General features: G+C 34.7%; 2 protein-coding genes across 4 annotated transcripts; both read right to left on the minus strand.

The window, feature by feature from the left end:
- Positions 1-930: 930 nt before the first annotated feature.
- LOC133300981 (galactan beta-1,4-galactosyltransferase GALS3-like) lies at positions 931-4,301 on the minus strand. Of its 3 annotated transcripts, none has more exons than XM_061500572.1 (3): positions 2,961-4,300; positions 1,517-1,675; positions 931-1,402 (listed from the first exon to the last, which is right to left on the minus strand). In XM_061500572.1, exons 1-3 carry the CDS (start codon positions 4,166-4,168, stop codon positions 1,330-1,332), a joined length of 1,440 nt encoding a protein of 479 aa, XP_061356556.1. In that variant the 5' UTR covers positions 4,169-4,300; the 3' UTR covers positions 931-1,329. The 3 variants fall into 3 exon arrangements, with proteins under 3 accessions (XP_061356556.1, XP_061356555.1, XP_061356554.1); XM_061500571.1 differs by having other exon boundaries at positions 940-1,675; positions 2,961-3,895; positions 3,995-4,301; XM_061500570.1 differs by having other exon boundaries at positions 941-1,675; positions 2,961-4,301.
- A 5,356-nt stretch (positions 4,302-9,657) lies between these two features.
- Positions 9,658-11,334, minus strand: LOC133300978 (uncharacterized). Its single transcript, XM_061500567.1, has 3 exons — positions 10,601-11,334; positions 10,005-10,496; positions 9,658-9,889 (listed from the first exon to the last, which is right to left on the minus strand). The coding sequence occupies exons 1-3, from the start codon at positions 11,332-11,334 to the stop codon at positions 9,658-9,660; spliced, it is 1,458 nt and encodes a 485-aa protein (XP_061356551.1).
- Positions 11,335-21,500: the final 10,166 nt, after the last annotated feature.

A 21,500-nucleotide genomic window follows, 5' to 3' on the forward strand; every position in this document is an offset into this window, starting at 1 on the left:
CATCACATATAACCTCCACCAATCACTGTCACCATGCCACTGTCATCACCACCACAACTACCGCCTCACCACCACTATCACTATCACCATTACCATCACCACCGCCATCAACCATCACCATCATCATCGCAACCACTACCGTCACCAACCACCACTACCATTGTCGTAGCCACTATCATTACTGCCGCCACCACCATCGAATAAGCATTACCGTCACCACGCCGCAATTACCATCACCATGTTATCACCACCACCGCCACCATACCATTGTCACCTACCACCACCGCCACCATACCATTGTCACCTACCACCACTGCCACTGCCGCAGCCACCACCACCACCACCACCATGCCATCGCTACCATTGTTGCTGCCACCAATGCCACCCACCACCACTGTCGCAACCACTGTCGTCGCCTCCACCACCACTACTGCCGCTGCTGCCACCATTACCACCGCCATCACTGTAGCCACTGCCGTCACAACCACCACCATTATCATCACCATGTCACTTGTCACCACCACTACAGTACCACCGCCGCCACCACCACCACCACCACACCATATGGAAAGGAAAGTGATGATCCAAAATTTTTATATTTAATAAGAATTATTTTTTATTATAATATTTGTTGTGTTATCAAACACAATTTTCATTCTCGGAATAAAAATAGAACATGTTATCCAACTCATTTTTTTTTTCTCAGAAACTGTTTCAAAGCATAGAAATAGAAAAAATTTGTTTCTTTTCAGAAACAATACTAGAGAATAAAATAGTTATCATGCACACCCCATATTTTTAAGAGTAACTAAACCCAATTTGAAATTAATCTTATAATCAATTCAAAAAATTGAAGCTTGCAAAAGATACTTACAATATAGATTCACCGAAGAAGTAATTAGATTAATATACCAGAAAAAATAAAAAATAAAAAATAAAAAACTTTTCTGAACAAGTGATTAAAGAATAAGGATCTGAAATAGGATAATAATAAAAGGATGCATGCACGCCAGCAAAGCATCGGAAGCATACCAGCCATCCACCATATGGTATCACTGTAAGTGGGGATGCCCTAATGGCCCACACCGACAACATTATTAAACCATTCATCTTTATTCATCATTTTATACAAAATACAAAAAAGAAAAGAATAAAATAAAAATATAGAACACAAAAGAACTATTAAAAATGAAACACGATCATATACTCATCTATAAATATACGAAATAAAAAAAAAAAAAAAAAAGCTGCCCAATGAATTTCTATTCTACCACAAAGTTAAATTATTATATAGTTTATTTTAAATAAAAAATTAAAGATTTGAGGCTGTCATTGCCGTGTCTTCTGTAGCCTATGTCCAATCATCTTGAGTTCAAACTTCTTGATAACACCTGCAATGTCCCTCATGGTTGTGTCCAAAGCATAGGGGGTTTTGTCATGGTTGATTTCTGTTGAATTTATGAGCATTTTACATGATTCTCTCCTTTCTGCTATGGTTCCATGATAATGGTAGTACATGATCTTCCCTTCAGTTTTGTGAGTTGTCTTTCCTGCTAGATTCTGTGACATGTGCACCCCAGTTGCAAACAAGCTACGCGGTTGCACAGCATATTTGCGATCTCTCCTAATCCCTTTCTTAACATCTTTATACACCATCTTCTCAATGCCCCATTTCCTGCAATTTCATTTCTCAACATGTCACACACCACACATATATAACATTATCACAACTATCGTTGTTAAGGAACATGATTGACAACTGTGTTATTTGTATTTTGTACATGTGGTTATCAATACATCTGTAAAAGCAATAAGGCATTCCATAACTCATACAAGCTTACGTGGTATAACAAAAACGGGAGTGGATCCTCTCACGTGCTAATTAACATGACCATGTCATGTAAGGCAATCATAACTATACATGGATGAGTTAATGGTGATAAGGAAGAAGGGAGGAAAAATATAAAGATAAAAAGTTACACAATCATCACCGTTGATTTAATTATTAATGGTTAAGATCCTTCCAGATGACATCATCATGTTAAATTACACATGAGAGAGGATCCATTTCCAACAAAAACATAGCTACAACCTACAACACAAAAGTATAGCTACAAATTAAGACTTGGATTGGACGACAGCTAGATCTAACAGTTGTTGCGGGAATGTGAAAATGGTAAATAGTAATCATGGATATTAAAGGGTTTGAGTGCGCACACCAACATATCCATCATATTCAAAGTTCCCTTGGGGACCGGGCAGATCAAGATCAAGGTAATTGAAAGTTCAGCAAAATCATCATCACTATTCGGCACGCTCTCTGATTTTTCAATTTTAACACAATTAACATGATATTGACAATTTCCACTTGGAGGCTGCACTAAGTAACTTACTCAACAAGAAGACATAAGTGATTGAATTAAAGAATTCTTCTGTATTTTCGGTAATACATTAAAAGACTTTTCAACAAACAAACAGGATCAATTTGCTATATTCAATAGTTAAAGTGGTACAGCTAATAAATAAGAAATGAATCACCTTGGAACAAAGTTCAAAGAGACCCCACCTCGACCTGTTCAGAGGAATGGGCTATATACCAAACGCACACAAACCACATCAATCGCTCTACCTCACACACAAAGAAAAATAACAGCATCCAACCACTCAAGATCCACGATGTTATCAATCAAGTCTCAAAACAAAATAAGGAAAATCAATGACATCACATTTCATGCTTCAAATGAACTATCAGAGCAAATAAATGCTCATACCACTTTTTCCCACAACAGCTAAAGATTCATTTTAGCTTAACTAAATCCCGAATTAATCCACCACAAGTCTTTAATAATTATTTAATCAAACTCAGTTCATATTGCTGCTTCAATTATACACGCAGCAGCATGTAAACACCCAAATCAATCCAATGCATGAACGAAAAGCAATTAGAAATGAAAATGTACCTATAGAGTTTTCCATAATCATAGGAGAGGCAGAGCTTGCTACTCATTGGCATCTGTTCAATGGTGAATTGAGAGTATTCAGAGAGGGAATCAAGCACGGTCTTGATAGTGCTCTTAGGGGGAACATAGATATACTCATCCACATCAAAAAAGAACATCCATTTGGCCATGAACTTGTACCTATGCAAACAATCATTAACCACCATGAACTGGTTGTGATAATACCCATCAAACCTCTCTTGGTCCCTAATATCATGCAAAGTCACATATCCAAGTTCCATCCATGGCCTCAAAACCTCCATCACACCCTCGTGCACCCCACCAGCATCATGTATAACAAAATGCGATCTTGGCCCAAAAAACTTAACGTGGTAAGCGATCCACTCCCTCACCCTTTGAGGGTTCAAGTTCCCATAAAGCGATGACCCACAATACAAATACTCATACTTTGGCTTCGAAGTGAACAACGAAGCGTCAAGAGTTCCCGGCGCCTCCGTCAGAACCTCCATTCTGTCAGTGACATTGAATCTGGTGTCGCCGCCGCCGGAGGTGGAGGCGTAGAGGACTAGCTTCCCGCCGGAGTTATCAACGTTGAGAGGCTCCGAGAAAGTGCAGTTCACAACCACCACCGTGTAGACATGGCCGTAGCCCCAATCAGGGAGGATCTTGTAGCCGACGGTGGTGATGGGTTTGCCGGAGGTGACCCATTCGCACTCGTAGGTTGGTTTGCCGTAGACATGAAGGGGCTTGGAAGCGAGGCCATTAATGGCGAAGGTGTTCATGCCTCCTCTGTAAGCACTCATGGTGACGAAGTTATAGGCAGCGGAACCATAAGGGTTGAAAGCACGCTTGATGATTCCATTTTCCAGAACTCGGTCCTTCTCGGCGGAGGGTGGAGGCGGAGGCGGCGGCGGCGACGGTGGCGGTGGTGAAAGCTGGGAAACAGAGGATGATAATGATGAGTTGGTGGCGGTGGCGGTGGTGGTGGTGGTGGTGGGGGATGGTGGTGGTGGGGTGGCGGCGGTTTGAGTGACCCTTGAAATGCAAAGACGGAGATCAGAAGCAGAGATAGTGAAACGAGAAGGGATGAACTGAAGAATGGTAGCTACACCACAGAGGAATAAGAGAGTTGTGAGAAGAAGCTTAAGTTCTGCAGCGTAGTTACCCATTAAAGCAACGTAGAACTTCTTCTCTCTCTCTTTGGCCATTGCTGCTGCTACCAAAGAATTGGGAAGTAGAAAAGCACAGAACTTGATATGCTAGCACTAGCACTAGCAGCTAGCAGTGTGTTTTTATTTTTATGGTTTTGGAAGAAGGGGTTGGCTTATAAACACAGTGTGCTAATAATACAATTTAGAAAACATGGAATATTATGATATATGATTGAAGGTTGTATCTGAACTGTGAAATGATGCCGTCCATCTAATATTATTTGTTAACAGAAATTACAATTTTTATTTTAATTTATGTGAAGTGTGTTGTTCTGGACAAAATGATAAGCACCAGAACGAGTCGGTATTTATTGTCCTGGTTTTTCTTTTTCTTTTTTTTCTGATTGCGGTAAATCTAAGGGGTTTTCTCACTTTTTAGCTTTGATTGGGTTTAAAGGAACATAATTAAGGGGCACAATGAAGAGAGAGGAAGAGGGTTTATCAAAAGAAAGGAACTCTATGGGGAAAAAGGTGAAAAGAATTTATCTTTGGGAAGAGAGAAAGGGTTGAGATTACATTATTGTTATCAAAAAGTTATTGAAATTGGTGGGACTGGGGTAGGGCCGAGGCTCTTTTAGATTTATGGTTCGATGCAGGAATAATTTTATCTTTTATATATTATATAGAGAAGGATCTGTTTACAAATTTTTTATAAATTACATTATGTTCTTTCGGGAGAACATATGTAACAAGTGTTCTCCCGGGAGAACATAGTATAGTTTGTAAGGGTTTGTATACAAAATTTTTTGTAAATATAACTTATCCATATTATATAAAAGTATATAGAGTATATATGGAATTATTTGAAGAGAAAATAAAAATAAAAATATGAACCTCGTATACACACTATATAAAAGTAGCGAAAAATATTTGATATTTTAAACGACACAACTTATATTATTGTGCTCTCACAAAGATGTGAGACTCATATCTTTATATTTTTTTGTCCACTCTTTCTCCTCCTTTATCTATCACTTCTCTCACTTGAAATGACACAACTTTATATCCTTTAAAATGATACACACTTTACCCATAAAAGTATATGGGGTCATATAGGGAGAAAAGAAAAGAAAAATATATGGCCTCACATTTTTTTTATCTCCTAGCATTATATAAAAATATATGAAGTTCATATGGGGTCATATGAAGATAAAATAAAAAAGAAAAAATATGAGCCTCGTATATTTTTTATCTCCTACACATTCTATAAAAATATATGCCACCCGTACAAGGTTATGTGAGAAGAAGAAAAAAACATGAATCTGTATGGTATATTTTTATACGGGGAATAATCTGTTTACAATTTTTTTTTATAAATTTTTGTAAATTACTATGTCTGACCGGTAATATTTCATTCAAAAGTGTATTACCAATCAAATATAATGTAATTTGTAAATAAAAAAGTTTATAAATATAATTTTCTCTTTTTATAATAGAGATTAGGGACATTAAACCCTAGATTTATTTCTATAAAATAAGGAAACAAAATTAAGGAGAGGGATAGAGAGGGTAGGGTTCCTATTGGAGTTATTACCGTTAAGTAGAGTTGAGGGTAGGAAGGGATAATTAATAATTGATGCTGTCCACCGTTTCCTTGTCAAGTGTCAACAAGCGGTACGACCATATCATCTCATCTCTTTAAGACTTTAACCCCCTGTTAATATCACTTTTTCTTTTATTCTTATTAAAGACATTTATTCATGTTTACATCGTTGTATATTTATAAAATATTTCTCATCTAATATATATATATATATATATAGGGGTTTGATTTTCTCATGTTGAATGAGAATTCAATTATCATGTTGTAGAGATAAAAAGCATGTGGGACCCATGTGTTAGAAAAAATTATATGTAGGACTCATGTCAGCACGGAAATCGAATGGTGTGTAGGAAAATTTGAATTCTCATGTTGAATGAGAATTATAAAACCCATATATATATATATATAACCTTGAGGTATCCTCATTCAACATCCTCCAATCACTTGCTCTCGGGATACGGTCTTGTAAGCTAGTCCTTCATTAAAACAGCGAGTGCATTGAATTTACTTGAGACAAGGTTTGAACCCCTGACTCAAACAAATCTTTGGAAACTCAGTTGCCAGTTGAGCTACCCTTGGGGTTTCATCTAATATATTTTATGAGACAAGATACCTAATTAGATAATATTTGGCGTAAGCTTGAGGCAAGGTTTGAATCCCTAACTCAAACAAATCTTTGGGAGCTCAGTTGCCAACTGAGCTACATTTGGAGATTTCATCTAATATATTTTATGAGACATGTTATTCTATCTATCATTTTTTTTAATCTTTTCCTACCACTCTCCAACACCGTTAGATTAGAATCTAACTACATATATCATTTATCTCTCCTATTAAGATTCTGATATAACAACATTGAAGAGTGATAGACGTCAAAGGTAAGCAGAAAAAATAATAGATAGTAGAATAACTTATCTCATATTTTAAACATGTATGTTTTGATTTTGTCAATTACTTCAAATATTATATGATATGTTCCTGCACTGATGAAAGAAATATTTTCCGTCTTATTTAAGGGAATATTAAAAAAGATAACCTCAAATTTCGAGAAAAATAGTTTTTGTCGCCTAAAAAGAAAATTTTTTTGTTATAAAAAAAATGTTTATTTTAATTATACAAGAATACCCCCGGTCCATGATACTTGAAACTGATTGATTTTAAGATGAAAAAAAAAACACTTATTGATAAGAAAAGTAATATGAAATTATTTACTTATTTTCAAGTAATAGTTTAAACTTTTTGAAAAAAATAATTATATGACGTGATATTAAAATTTTTAGAGTTAAATAATTTAAAAAACGACTTGCCGCCACTTTCTTCTATGCTTGAGCTTCAGAGAATTGATTGCATAACACTTGTAAAATAATTGATTGTTAACACTTAACCATGACTTATTCTTTTGTATTTTAAAGTTTCGTAATGAATATGACTTTTTTCATGTCAAATTTATACAATATTGCATTACATCTTCTTTGATGTGAATTGTTGCTTTAGATAAAAGAATTTTTTTCCGGGGAAAATAGATAATATCAATAGTACATTAATTGAATTAAATGATTATAAGTTGTGTCGGTAAAGTAGCGATAGTAGACTGGTAGCCATAAATATTACACGAATAATATAAATAAAATAAATTTAAAATCACATTCATCTTTTTAGGTTCGATATATTTGTCCGATAGTCATATGACAAAGGTATATTGAATTGTTTAAAATCTTTAAAAATAAGCACCTTAGAATATGTTTACAATGCATGGAATACTTATTAGTTATCTTAAAATACTTGAATGATAGGATGCTATGCCATTAGAAATACTTAGCGGACATATCCCAAATTTTTAGACTAACATCAACGTAGGCACTGAACTTAGCCCGTGCAATTAGAATAGGATTATAGGATGCCATTTTCTGCAATTGTAAACCTAATTTCATGATGTGCGGTTTAATCCACCTGTTTTTAATTTTTAAATTTTTTATTTATTAAAAAAGTTTATGGGTAAAGGATTTCTCTAGTTAATGTAGATAAATTATCTCCGGTGAGCCAAAAACGACGTCATTTTGAGACAGAAATCAAAATATTTTTATAATTTTAATTTATTGCAGGGCTATAATAGTCTTTATCAGTATAATTTTTTAATCTTACAATTTAAAATGATATCATTTTGGACTCACTGAAGATAAAATTATCTTCAATGGCTGAAGAAATACTTTTCTCAAAGTTTATGTACAGTTAACATTATTAATTTATAATTGAGAACCAACTTTAATTAAACTCAAATTACCACAAGAGTTAACTTCGCTCTTGGTATGGGAAATTTTCACCTTCCATTCCTTGTAGTATACATAAAGCTGACATCAGCAATCACAATCCCATATACATGGGAACTTTGTGGCTTAGATATCTTATTGGTAGTGTTTGGTTCAGGAGAATTTTTCTTTATTAGGGAAATGTAATTGATAAGAAAAACGAAGGAAAGTAAGTTTGATAGGAAAGTTAAAAAAAAGTTGTTTGGTACCTCAAAATATTAATGAGAAAATTGGGTTAAAAATCCTGATATATGTTTGGTTGAAAATAAAAAATTGATGGGGAAAAAAGTGAAAATTACGAAAGTAACCTTTTTTATAAAATTTTGAAATGTTAACATACATTTTCGATCATGTTTCTTTGACATTTGCAAAGAAGATTCCATTAACTTGTTTTCAGACTTTCTTTGTCCTGTCTCCACATCGTACTCCCATTCAATTAAAACTGCTGACGCTTACTAGAAAGCATGGTAATGCCAAAGAATTAGATCTCTTGCAGCAAAAAATTGCGGACCAGAATGTTGAAATAGACAATTACTACAGGCAACGTGAAGAGCTATGCGAGCATATAAAAGAGCTCACTTTGGAGTATGATCTTCTTAAGAAGGAAAACGTGGATATCTCTTTGAGATTAAAGCAAGATGAAGCACATCACATCATGTTACAAAATGAACATTCAGCTTCTTTAGTTGCAGTACAACAACTTGAATCACAAGTGGAGAGATTAGAAGAAAAGCTAAAAATGCAGGAAGATGAATTTTCAGCATCTTTGGTCTGCATCACAGAACTGGAAAATCAAGTCAATTCTTTAGAGAAAGAACTGAAAATTCAGACAGAGAAATTCGAAGATGATCTTCATGCTATGCAATATGCAAAAACTGAATAAAAGAACGGGCCATCCAAGCAGAAGAGGCCTTGAGAAAGACGAGACACATTACGTGGAGGGGTAGATTTGTCACATTTTTCATCCCTTTTTCAATTTGTCCGGTATTCACAATAATACCATCATCTGAGAGGGCTTCTTCAACAGTGAAAACCTCCGTTTTTTACACGCATATGTCGATAGCTGGGGAAGCAGGTTTGATGGAGAAATTTCAGGTTATCCCTCAACCAAACGTGGAGAAATGAGATACCCACATGCACTTTGCTGGGATAGTGAGCAGAAGTCCTGAACCAAACACTATCATTGTGTATGTTAATTACAATTTTTTTAAGAATTTAGAATCTCAATTACATATCAATCATATAATGAACATTCTGGCACCTCAAAATGTCACATTTCCTTTAAAATTTCTCTTTAGTAAATTGTCACTCTTTACATTTTATAAATTATATGTGATAATACCCAATGATGCACGGACAAGGACACGAAACACGGGACACGACATGACACGACATGCCGACACGTTAATTCTAAAAAATGTCATATTTGGACACATTGGGACACGTTTTGATATTAAATAAAAATTTTAATATATAATATAATTTATATTTAATACATATAAGAATCCATAATAAGTCATATAACCAATCAAATATTTAAATTTCATAACATAAAAATTTAAAAAAATAATAGAACATCCCAAGAGTGTAGAGTGTAGAAAAATAGAAAAATTATTTTACTTATGATTACACACAGTTCAATTATTTTCATCTCCATCTTGAATAATCATGGCCTTTATCTCTGGCTCATCAAGTGAAAGGCTAGCAAATTGAAGATCTCTAATATCATCAAGTGAATCGAATGTATCTCCAGCAATATCCCACATTTGATTTGTTCCTTGTGCATAACTAGGAGTCTTTCTTGATAAGAGTCGAAGATTGCTATGCACATAAACCAAGTCTTCAGCACGTTTTGGAGTGATTTTATTCCTCTTGATGGAATGCACAAAAGAATAAGTACTCCAATTGCGTTCAACACATGATGAAGAGGAGGGTTGTTGCACAAGTCTCAATGCTATTTTTTGAAGCATCGGTGTAAAGGTACCATAAAGTAGCCACCAAGATTTCCTTCACATGTCTGGCCCTGCCAAGATTATCATCTCTATAAATACTCCATTTTTCACTTATCACCATATTTTGAAGACCACTCTTTATTAACTTGAATCTCTTCAGCATCACAATCATTGAAGCAAAACGAGTATCAGCAATAGAAAGCAACTTCAAACTCACAAACTCATTAAAGATGGCCAATCTCATAGAATGATTCATAATGAAATGCTTTATTGCAGCAACATCACCTACAATATCAGAAATCCAGCTGCATTCCTCATACGTTATTTGATTGCTCTCCACATTCTTTGCAGCACAAATATTTTTCACAGCCAAACTCAATGTGTGAACAACACACGGTGTCCAAGTAATAGTTGAGAATTCCTGCTCAATAAGTTGCCCTGCTCCCTTACAATTTGCAGCATTATCTGTGATTACTTGAACCACATTTGCCTCTCCTACTTCTTGAATAACTTCCTTTAGCAACCTGAAAATGAAATTTTTATCATTAGTCTCCCTCGAGAAAATAAACACATGAAAATGAAATTTTTATCCTTAATCTCCCCCGAGAAATCAATTGATTTTAAAAACATTGCTCTACCATCATATACTGCCATGAAATTAATGAGTGGCCTCCTTTGTGAATCACTCCACCCATCACTTACAATAGTCACCCCTTTATGAGTCCAAGACTCTCGAATAGGTTCACACAACTTATCAATATTTTCTTTCTCCTTTTGCAACAGAGTGGTTCGCAGTGAGTTATATCCCGGTGGCAAATAACCTCCAATATTATGATTTGCTGCATAAGTATACGAAGCTTGGAAGTAAGGGTTCTTTGCCAAATTGAATGGCAATCCTGCTGAATAAAACATTCTAGCAATCAGGTAATTTAATTCTTCTCGCTCCCCAACATTAAATGCCATCTCAAGAGAATCTGTAGTTTTTCTTTTTTTTGGGCACGTGGAAGAGCTAGAAGGAGGTAAAGGTACTTTTCTGGGTGCATTAGATTGCTTTCTCTGGTCAGCTTCTTGTTCTAATTTCTCCATCTCTATCAGATCTCTATTTTGCACCATTAAGCATTTCCCAATTCCTTTACCTGATAGTTTCAACAAATGAGCCCTCACTCTAGTATATGAACTTTTATAATCTTTTTTACAAAAGTTGCACATCCAAGATAAATTTCCTCCTCCTTCCACTATAGCATCTATTCTGGTAACATATTTCCATAAGGGTTTATCTAATAATTCATTGGCATCAGAAGCACTAGTAGCAGCAGTGGCACTATTACTGGCACTGGCCGAGGCAGAACTTGAATGATCCATCTTGTTATTCTATAAATGTGTCAAACAAAAAACATCAGATACATTGCAGGTCCGTTTACAATAATAGATGTTCAGTTGGGGGACTAAAAAAAATGCAACCAAGGACTGAACATACAAATCTGTAACAGAACAATTCTAAATTCTTCAAAAAAATTAATGCAACCCAACCTTAACTAGAAAACTAGGAAGCTGTGGTAAATGACCAGTTAATTGTAATTTCGTTGCTCCTACATTTTTTTCTTATTATCTTCTAAATAAAATACATAAATAAAAAAAAATAAAAATGGAATGACCATATGAAGGCATATCAAGACACAAGTTTTAATAATGCTTGAAAAATAAACGACAACAAGAAAACAAGTAATGCCAAATAAGACCTAATTTATCAGGATATCCAATATTGTAGTCCTTACATTCCAGTTTATCCAATGTGAAGTATGCCTCACGTGCATATTACTTGGGTTACCAACCACAGAAAGTGAATTTGTCCCCCAAATTTGATGAATTTGAGAAGGGGGAGGCTTATGTTGCAGTTGCTGTTGTTGATGAATTTAAGAAAATTTAAATGCAAAAATTGAAGGAAATACGAAACTAACTACTCAGCCACGAAAAACCAATGAGGATCCAAAACAACATATTTGATAGCATCCTTGCACAAGACTAATAACATATTTGGTGGACATAGGAACATTCAGCCACACACAAAATGCATTTTTACAGCCTTTAAATCTATACATATTTTCGGTATGAATATGCAGAACATTTGGTTGTGGCACAGTAACTAAGTAGGGCAACACATATATTCAACGCATTGATAAAAAGAGAAAAAAGAAGAAGAAGAAGTCCTCTTTAATGCACATTGCCATTACCATTCAAATGCTTCTTTCATCTTTGTCCTGAAAAGGAAAACCAAGCTCATAAAACCCATTTTTGTTCCGAGTTCAAGCACATACAAGCATTAGAAAATTCATGGGTAGCTATATATCTTATCAAGAAACCTGAAATTTGGCAACTGTGTCAGGTGTACGAAGGATTCCTTGCGGAGATTCAGCAGCAAGCTCAGCTGCTTCTTTATACTTTGTTTGGGCAAACAGTTCTTGAAAATAAATATAACTAAAGTAAACACAACTTCTAGGAGAGATGTAGACGACGAAGAAGATGACCGGAGATTTGAGAATCGAAAGAGACTTACCGCCACCGGAGATGAGAACGACCAGCAGCAGCCTCCACTTCCAGCGTCAAGCTGTCAACAAACGAGAAAGGAACGAAGGATAGGGTTCCAGTTTCACACTTCTTAAATTTTATTAAATATTTTTTATTTTTTTAATTGTAATTTTATTTATTTTTTGCCAAAAAAATGTAAAAACGTGTCCAAATGTGTTGACTACGTGTCCGACACGGTCAAATTCGCATGTCCCAAAAGTCAACGTGTCCCAAAAAGTCTACTGCGTGTCGGACGCGTGTCCGTGTCGGACACGCATTTTCTCCCCAAAATTGCGTATCCGTGCTTCACAGATAAGTTAGTGCATGGGAGCTAAGTAGGTAGGGGTGAGAGCATGTGTTCGAATCTCTTCGATACCACCTTTGGGAGGGATTTAAAGCCTTAATCCTGAACTTGCCCCGAATCGGATTTGTTGTGAAGCAATGAACCGATTGGAATATTTTCAAAAAAAAAATTATGTGATAATTAGCATATTTTATGTAATAAAAAATATAAATCATAAAGTATTTTGAATTAGGATTTTTATAAACTTCAAATTTGATATAACATTAGTGTAAAACTTTTTATAACTACCCATCCAATATAATAATAGATTTTTTTTTGGTGAATATGAATGGGGAGAAACACTAAACATTGCAAACGTTCCAAGATCTACTAACAGACGAGAGAGATTAACCTTGTGGAGTTGACAACTCTTTTGCCTTTCTCAACAGGTCAACTCGTTAAGCTGCACCAAGGCCATGTTACGAAGAGCCCCCATAGTAGTAAGCAAATTATGGGTCCAGAAAGCTATATCATGACCGTTTTCCATGTCCGGACACATTGTTTTTCAGAGCACCCACACCCCTATAAACATGGGTCCAAAATCTTAAGTAAGGATTTTCCAAGCAAATTTTCCCAATAAAACATCATTTATTACTATTACAATTTGCTTAAGTATCTGATACATGTATTTAAGCAACTTGTTATTTACTTATTAGTTAGGAAGTCAATTTTCTGTTAGCGTTAGTTCCTATATTTGCGGATAGTAAATGTATGTAAGAGTAGTTTCTTTTGTAAGCATCATTCATTGCAATTTTATTCAGTTTAATGGAGATCATTTTCTCTCTTCTATCTCTTTAAGATTCACTGGATTTTGATATGGTATCAGAGCTCTGAAGGGAGCTTTGGTATTGCACTTTATCACTTCATCGTTCATTTCCTTTGTTTTTTTCTTTCTCTGTAAGATCTTCAATGGCAAACCAGCAAGCTTCCCTTCCTGATTATCTGGTGAATCCTTCAAATCCTCTGTATCTTCATGCAAGTGAAAGTCCTTCTCTCGTTCTCGTGACTCCTCTTCTTAACAGAAAGAATTATCACACATGGCTTCGTGCTATGAAAATGGCGTTACGTTCGGAAAAAAACTCAGTCTGGTTGATGGAACGTTCATAGTTCCAGAAGATAATTACTCTACATTCCAAGTTTGGGACCGTTGCAATATATTGCTTCTCTAATGGATACAACATTCCATTGAGCCCTCTATTGGTAGATTTATTCTCTGGATAGAAAAGGCACATGAAGTTTGGAAAGATCTTCAAGAAAGATTTGCCCAATCGGACATTTTTAGAATTGCAGACTTACATGAAGAGATCCATCATCTTCATTAAGGAGATTCTTCTGTAAGTGATTTCTTTACTCAATTGAAAATATCATGGGACGAACTAGAAACCTTGCAGCCGTTGCCAAATTGTGTTTGTTGAGCATCTGATAAACTCAAGAAATGTAGAGAACAAGATCAGGTGCTCATTTTTTCTGAAAGGTCTTAATGATCAGTTTTCTCATGTTCGATCCCAAATTATGATGATTGAACCTGTACCAAACATGAATAAGTTCTTTTAATTTGTCACACATCAAGAATGACAGATGAACTTTGAAGTCCCCAACGAATCTTCCTTAATGTCAAAGGCATATGCAGCAGAACAACAGAATTTCGGAAGAGGTCGTGGAGGATATTATGGTAGAGGACAGAATGGACGAGGGAGAGGAACTAAACTTTGCACTCACTGTGGACGCACAAACCATACGGTGAAAACTTGTTATGCAAAACATGGTTATCCACCAGGTTTCAAGAATAGAGCAAGAATTGCTTCTGCAATTGCAGTTACTCTTGATGCATCTGAAGACAATGGTGAGATTAGAGATACTAAAGTCTCCATTACTCAAGAGGAATATCAGAACTTTTTCTATTTGATGAGTCAATCTAAAGTTGATAATTCAGCTGAAGTCAATAATCACTCTGCACATTTTGCTCAAGCAAAGCATGATATAGGTGCAGCCTTCAATATCAACTCCTCTGGTAAGAATTCTAATCGATGAATATTAGACATAGAAGCTACAGACAATATATGCTCAATAGGTTCATTATTTTCTTCACTTAAGAAAATTGAACTAGTTACTATCATGCTTCCAATTAACCATGAAGTCATTGCTCATTATTCAGGCACTGTAAATTTGTCTGAATCTTTACAACTTGTTGACACATTATACGTTCCTGAGTTTCATGTGAATTTGATCTCGAATACACAATGATACGCGTCCAGCATATGGTGCTTTATAAGTTAAAAGAAGCAAGAAATTAATCATAAATGTGTGAAAATAAGTCATAAATGCAAGAAATATTGATTATTCCTTCTCAATCATTCTCTCACTCAATTTATGCATTTAAATAGTAGGAAACACCGAAAATGAAGTGAAGGAGAGAAGTTGAAGTTGTTGAGTCTGGCGCAAAATGCGCGGAGAATGGCGCAAATCGCGCAATTTGGTCCAAATCACTTCTGTTTCCTGGCGTAATTTGCGCGATGAGTGGCGCAATTTGCATGAAGGTGGCTCAATTTTCGCGGAGTCTGGAGCAAATCGTGCCATTTGGCAGTTTACTCCCTATTTCTCCGCGCAATTTGCGCAGATGCTGGCGCAAATTGCGTGGGCGATACTTTTTAATTTAATCTGATGCGAATTACTCAAAAAGGAGGTTCAATTGGAGCGCAATTGAAATTAGGTTTTTCCCAAAACTAATAAAAGGATCACAAACAGAGGGATGAGACACTTTTTGCACAGAGAGAATTACGAAAAGTGGAGATCGGAGAGCAAACTCTTGGCGATTGAAGATTCAAGAATTCTTCTTCTCCTTCTTCTAGTTATATTTTCATGAACTCTTTTCTATCATTTGATTTGTCAGATATAAATATGTTTGGCTAGTCTTTTAATTATTGTGGTAAGGGTCACAATCCTTGATGTGAACCCCTTGTAGTGTGGTTGAATTTATGCTTATCTATTTAAATTGAATTTAGCTTGCCTTGTTCTTCATTCCATAATTCTTTTAGAACCGATCAATCTATTAGGATTGCGAGGGTTAGGGTTTTCAATAGGGATATTGGAATTCTAATTCCTGACAAAAGGTAAGATAATTGTTCATGTATGCACTACGGATAGGCTATATGAACCGCAAATGTTAAAGATTCATTGATTCTAATGTTTAACTTGAAAGGGGATTTCTAAGGGATTAAGATTCTAATAGAGTTAATAAGGTTAAAGTCACTAAGGAATTAGGGTTTAACTAATCATATAAAAGATGATGAATCGTTTGATTAAATGAATAAGTAAACGTAAATGTAATCCAAGTTGCAAGGTGGGGATCATAAAGGTGTTTGTCGTCTCTTTACCACAATATTTTCTCAATTATTTTCTCAACCTTTATTCCGTTGTTCTTGAACTTTAAAAAAACCTTTGAATTATTTACATTTTTTTTAGAATTATTCTCATTATTTCACAAACCACAATTGTCCTTAAACCTTTTTTATTAATCCAAAAAGAGAGGAATAGTTATAATAAATTTGGTGCCTCAATCCTCGTGGAGACGATACTCTACTTACTTTTTTATTACTTGGAACGATCGGTACACTTGCCGACTGCGTAACACACAGCTTCTTTCATCAGTTTCTTGTCAGCTCATCTTTCGTGGTTGTATTTGTTTAATTAAACAGATAACCTCGGGCCAAGTGATTGGTTTTGCTAAACTGGTTAATAGTCTCTTTGTATTGATGCTTGATGGACAATCAACATGTGAAGAAGTAGAAGTTCAGAATAAATGTGCACAAGCAACAGTTCAGAATAAATGTGCAATCAGTACCACAATTGATACTTCCAATTTGTGGCATTTTCGATTAGGACACATTTCTAATTCTGTTATGAATAATATGTGTAAAAAGTTCCCTTACGTGACTTGCAATAAATTTGATTTCCTATGTGATATCTGTCACTTAGCCAAACATCGCAAGCTTCAATTTAATAATAGTGTTACTGCTACGAGCAAATGCTTTGAATTGATCCATGCTGACATATGGGGGCCTTTTCAACTACTTCTGTTAATGGTGAAAGATATTTCTTAATAATTGTAGATGATTACTCAAAATTTACTTGGGTAATCTTGATGAATAACAACGGAGAAACAAGGATGCATATATGCAATTTTCTTTCAGTGGTAGAAAACCAATTTGCTGCCACTGTCAAAACTATACGTAGTGATCAAGGTGTTGAATTTCACATGCAATCTTTTTACTCCAGGAAAGGAATTGAGCATCAAACTTCTTGTGCATATACCCCAGAACAGAATGGTATAGTAGAAAGGAAACACCAACACATTCTTAATGTGGCACGAGCTCTCTTCTTTCAAGCACAACTCTGTCTCAAGTTCTGATCATTTTGTATCATGCATGCAGTTCATCTAATTAATAGAATCAGTAGCTCTATTCTTCTTGAAAAAACTCCATTTGAGCTACTTCATGGTGTTCCTCCCACATTCGTCCATATAAAAGTATTTGGATGTCTTTGTTATGCCAGTACTGTCTCTATTGCTCGTACAAAATTTTAACCTCGTGCACACAAGTGTGTCTTTCTGGGATACAAAAGAGGGATCAAAGGGTATGTCCTTCTTGACTTACACTCTCATCAGATTTTTACTACACATAATGTTATCTTTTATGAGACATATTTTCCCTTTTCATCTAATGCCAAGAGTGAAACTGATATTGTCCAAGACCCTGTTCAACCTATTACACCTATATCTCCTTTTGATGACTCATTTTATCCAAATACTTCACCAACCCCACCTATTCCTATAAATCAAAATCCTATTCCCCCTAACAATGATCAAACACTACCTATCCAACCCATTAACACTCTTACAGAACCTCATTCCACTCATCCTTATTGTTCTGATAGACAACGACGCAAACCTTCATATCTTAATGATTTTCAATGTCATATGAGTTCTACCACTCCTTATCCAATGTCTTCAATCATATCTTAATTTCTTTCCCTTAAAAACATTCCTCTCAATGCTTTACCCTTAATTCTTTCAAAGAACCTCAATCCTACAGTGAAGCCTCTCAACATGACAGCTGGCAAAAGGCTATGTTAACTGAGCTTGAGGCCCTCGAACATAATAAAACTTGGACAATTACAACACTTCCTTCAGGTAAACATCCCATTGAATGTAAATGGGTTTTTAAAACAAAATTGAAATTTGATGGTTCCATCGAAAGACATAAGGCCAGACTTGTTGCAAAAAGTTATAATCAACTTGAGGGGATAGATTTTCTTGAAACTTTCTCCCCTCTTGCTAAGGTTGCTTCCATTCGAATTTTGCTCAGTGTTGCCACTGCAAAGGGGTGGTATCTTGAACAACTTGACGTAAACAACGCTTTTTTACATGGGGAGTTAAATGAGGAGGAGTATATGATACCACCTCTTGGAGTGAAACTTACTCAACCGAATCTGGTTTGCAAATTACAAAAATCCATATATGGTTTAAGACAAGTGAGCAGGCAATGGTCCTCATGTCTTAGCTCAGCTCTCTTATCCATAGGTTATAAACAGTCACAGGCTGATCATTCGCTGCTTATCAAGTAAGAAAGAGACTCATTCACAGCCTTACTAATATATGTTGATGACATTGTTCTAGCAGGAATCAACAAGTCAGGGATAAACCATGTTAAAAGGTTTCTTGATGCAGAATTCAAAATCAAGGACTTAGGAGACCTGCATTATTTCTTAGGGTTGGAGATTATTCGTTCAGAAGAAGGTTTGATGGTAAATCAACGAAAGTATGCACTTGAGGTTATATCAGATGGAGGTATGTTAGGAGCTAAACCTAGCTCAACACCCCTGGAACCTGGTTTGAAACTAGAAAAAGATAAAGGAGAACCTTATGAAGATGTGGCCAGTTATCGAAGACTTATAGGAAAGTTGTTGTACTTAACAACAACACGACCTGACATTTGCTATGCGGTGCAACAGTTAAGTCAATATATGTCAAAACCAACTGATGAGCATATGAAAGCTGCCTTATATGTTCTTTGTTACCTAAAGGCAGCTTTTGGAAATGGTCTATTTTAGCAGGTGAAAAATAACCTGAAACAATGTGGATTTGCATATTTTGATTGGGCAACTTGTGCAGACACCAGACGCTCAATAACAGGGTTTTGTGTCTTTCTTGGTTCATCATTAATAACTTGGAGATCAAAGAAGCAAGGGACATTATCTAGATCATCCTCTGAAGCAGAATATAGAGCATTATCTGCATTAACTTATGAAATGCAATTGATTCAATATCTACTGCAAGATTTAAATGTGAAGTTGACAAAATCCATCCCAATTTATTGTGATAATCGATCAACAATTTACCTTGCACACAATCCCAGTTTTCATGAAAGAACTAAGCATATAGAGATAGATTGTCATTTGATCAGCGAGAAAATCAATGATGGTCTTATTCATCTTCTACCTATAGCTTCTGCTGCTCAATTGGCGGATTCTTTTACAAAGAATTTATCTTCGGGTTCATTCAAGAATTTGATTAGCAAGTTGGGTGTCCGTAATCTCTACCTTCCAACTTGAGGGAGAGTTTTATAGTTTGCTTAAGTATCTCATACATGTATTTAAGCAACATGTTATTTATTGATTAGTTAGGAAGTCAGATTTCTTTAGCGTTAGTTCCTATATTTGTGGATAGTAAATGTATATAAGAGTAGTTTATGTTGTAAGCATCGTTCATTGAAATTTTATTCAGTTTAATGGAGATTATTTTCTCTCTTCTTTCTCTTTCAGATTCACTGAATTTTGATAATTACTTCTAATTCTTTTATTAAATATTAGATCATTTAATATAGTCTGATTTTGCCAAACTTACTAAATTATAAGATAACACAACATTGAATATAAGTGTAAAGTTTTTTACATTGATTGCATAAACATTCTTCAAGAAATCTCTCCTCACATCTTTTATTATATATATATATATATATATATATATATATATATATATATAAAGAGAGAGAGAGAAGTAGGATCCTTTGATACCGGTGTCAAATTTCAAGTTTGACACCTCATCTGAGAGCTGTTAGATCAAAAAAGATCAACGGTGTCACATGTTTACAAATCAGAGTTGTTGATCTTTTTTTATCTAATAACTCTTAAATAGGGTGTCAAGCTTGAAATTTGACACCGGTGTCAAAAGGATCCTACCATATATATATATATATATATATATATATATATATATATATATATATATATATATATATATATATTAGTTTATGAATGAAAATCAATAATTCTTTTTGTCACTAATGTGCTTTAATTTGATTTTTATTTATGCTTTTTAAGCCTAATAGGCCAAGTAAACATTAAATCCTAGAGGCCTAAATATGTTCATAGGTGAGGTCAAGCCTTTTGTTACTTAAAAAATAGATCAGGTAAAATCTAAAATTTAGCTTGCATCATTTTAAAATGACAAATTAACCTAAAAATTTTATGTAAGCCTCGTCTATTTAAGTTAAAGTTTGGTATGATCTAACTTATTTATATTCTTAAAGAAAATTAATAGTTTTAAAGTATTATGTGTATAAATAAATGTGAATATAACACATTATGAATAGTTCACATGATATGATATTCATAAGACATTATTTTGTTGTTATAAACAGTTTTAGCTTTAAAGGTTTTATAAAAAAAAAATTGTAGTTTTATCGCTACATTTAATTGTTGAAGATGTGTTCTCTATTTTTTCTTTTTAAAAAAAAATATTGCATTAAATTGTCTCAAGTAAAACCGAATAATCTGAATGAACAATTTTTTCCCCCCAAAACTTGCACCATTACTTATGATCATTTTACATTAAGTGACTTGCAATAACTAACTTTAATTCATTATATGTAGATATATATGACTAAAGGACATGTTAGATATACACACTAATACAAGCAGGCTTGAAGTTTGATACCACTTAACAATGATTTAAAAACAATATCTACAAATTTAATATTGTTCATTAATCAAGGTTATTTTGCTTTCTTTGCTTTGATTTGCATACTAAGATTTATTTAATCAAATACATGACTGCAAATATAATTAATAAGCTTTGATTAATTGAATTCTTTATTATGATTATTAGTTTTTTCATCATGCATATGTTATTGAATATTCATGGTATCCGACACTTCCCGTGAATAAAAAACCTTAACATTCGAAATTTTTTTCCCGGGGGAGTCAAACCTTTGATTATTTTAATGAAATGAATATATTTCTAGAATCTTCACGTCCTCACATGCAGTAACATAAATGTCCATTTTCGTTTGTTTTTTTTTAATTATCATAACAATTTCTCATACAGTAAGGTTATATGGACCATGGTCCCAAAAATTGAAGGAGAGTAATTAGTACGCAGAAGAAGAGAACAAGAAAAATCAAAATGGTCCACAGCCACCGGAACAACACATTTTCCAAATATATGTGACGCGTGGAGTGGAGGACTGTATGTAGGAACGGCATAGATGACTCTTTGTCTGTCGCTCTAAGTCAAAGACATGTGTCCCTCGACACATAAATTTCAATTACACGTTAACGTTTC

This window comes from Gastrolobium bilobum, unplaced genomic scaffold, assembly GCF_033153095.1.
Source record: "Gastrolobium bilobum isolate Gb01-03AN ecotype WA unplaced genomic scaffold, APGP_CSIRO_Gbil_v1 utg5059, whole genome shotgun sequence".
In the NCBI taxonomy this organism is placed as follows: Eukaryota; Viridiplantae; Streptophyta; class Magnoliopsida; order Fabales; family Fabaceae; genus Gastrolobium; species Gastrolobium bilobum.

Bases quoted from the DNA above. Each gene is read 5' to 3' on its own strand.
- LOC133300981 (XM_061500570.1), bottom strand. From the start codon at position 4,168: ATGGCCAAAGAGAGAGAGAAGAAGTTCTACGTTGCTTTAATGGGTAAC. The intron at 1,676-2,960 runs GTACATTTTCAT...ATGAAATTGCAG, and splicing joins GATTATGGAAAACTCTATAG to GAAATGGGGCATTGAGAAGA.
- LOC133300978 (XM_061500567.1), bottom strand. From the start codon at position 11,334: ATGGATCATTCAAGTTCTGCCTCGGCCAGTGCCAGTAATAGTGCCACT. The intron at 10,497-10,600 runs GTTTTTAAAATC...TTTCATTTTCAG, and splicing joins GTATATGATGGTAGAGCAAT to GTTGCTAAAGGAAGTTATTC. The intron at 9,890-10,004 runs GTACCTTTACAC...TTCCATCAAGAG, and splicing joins ATCTTGGTGGCTACTTTATG to GAATAAAATCACTCCAAAAC.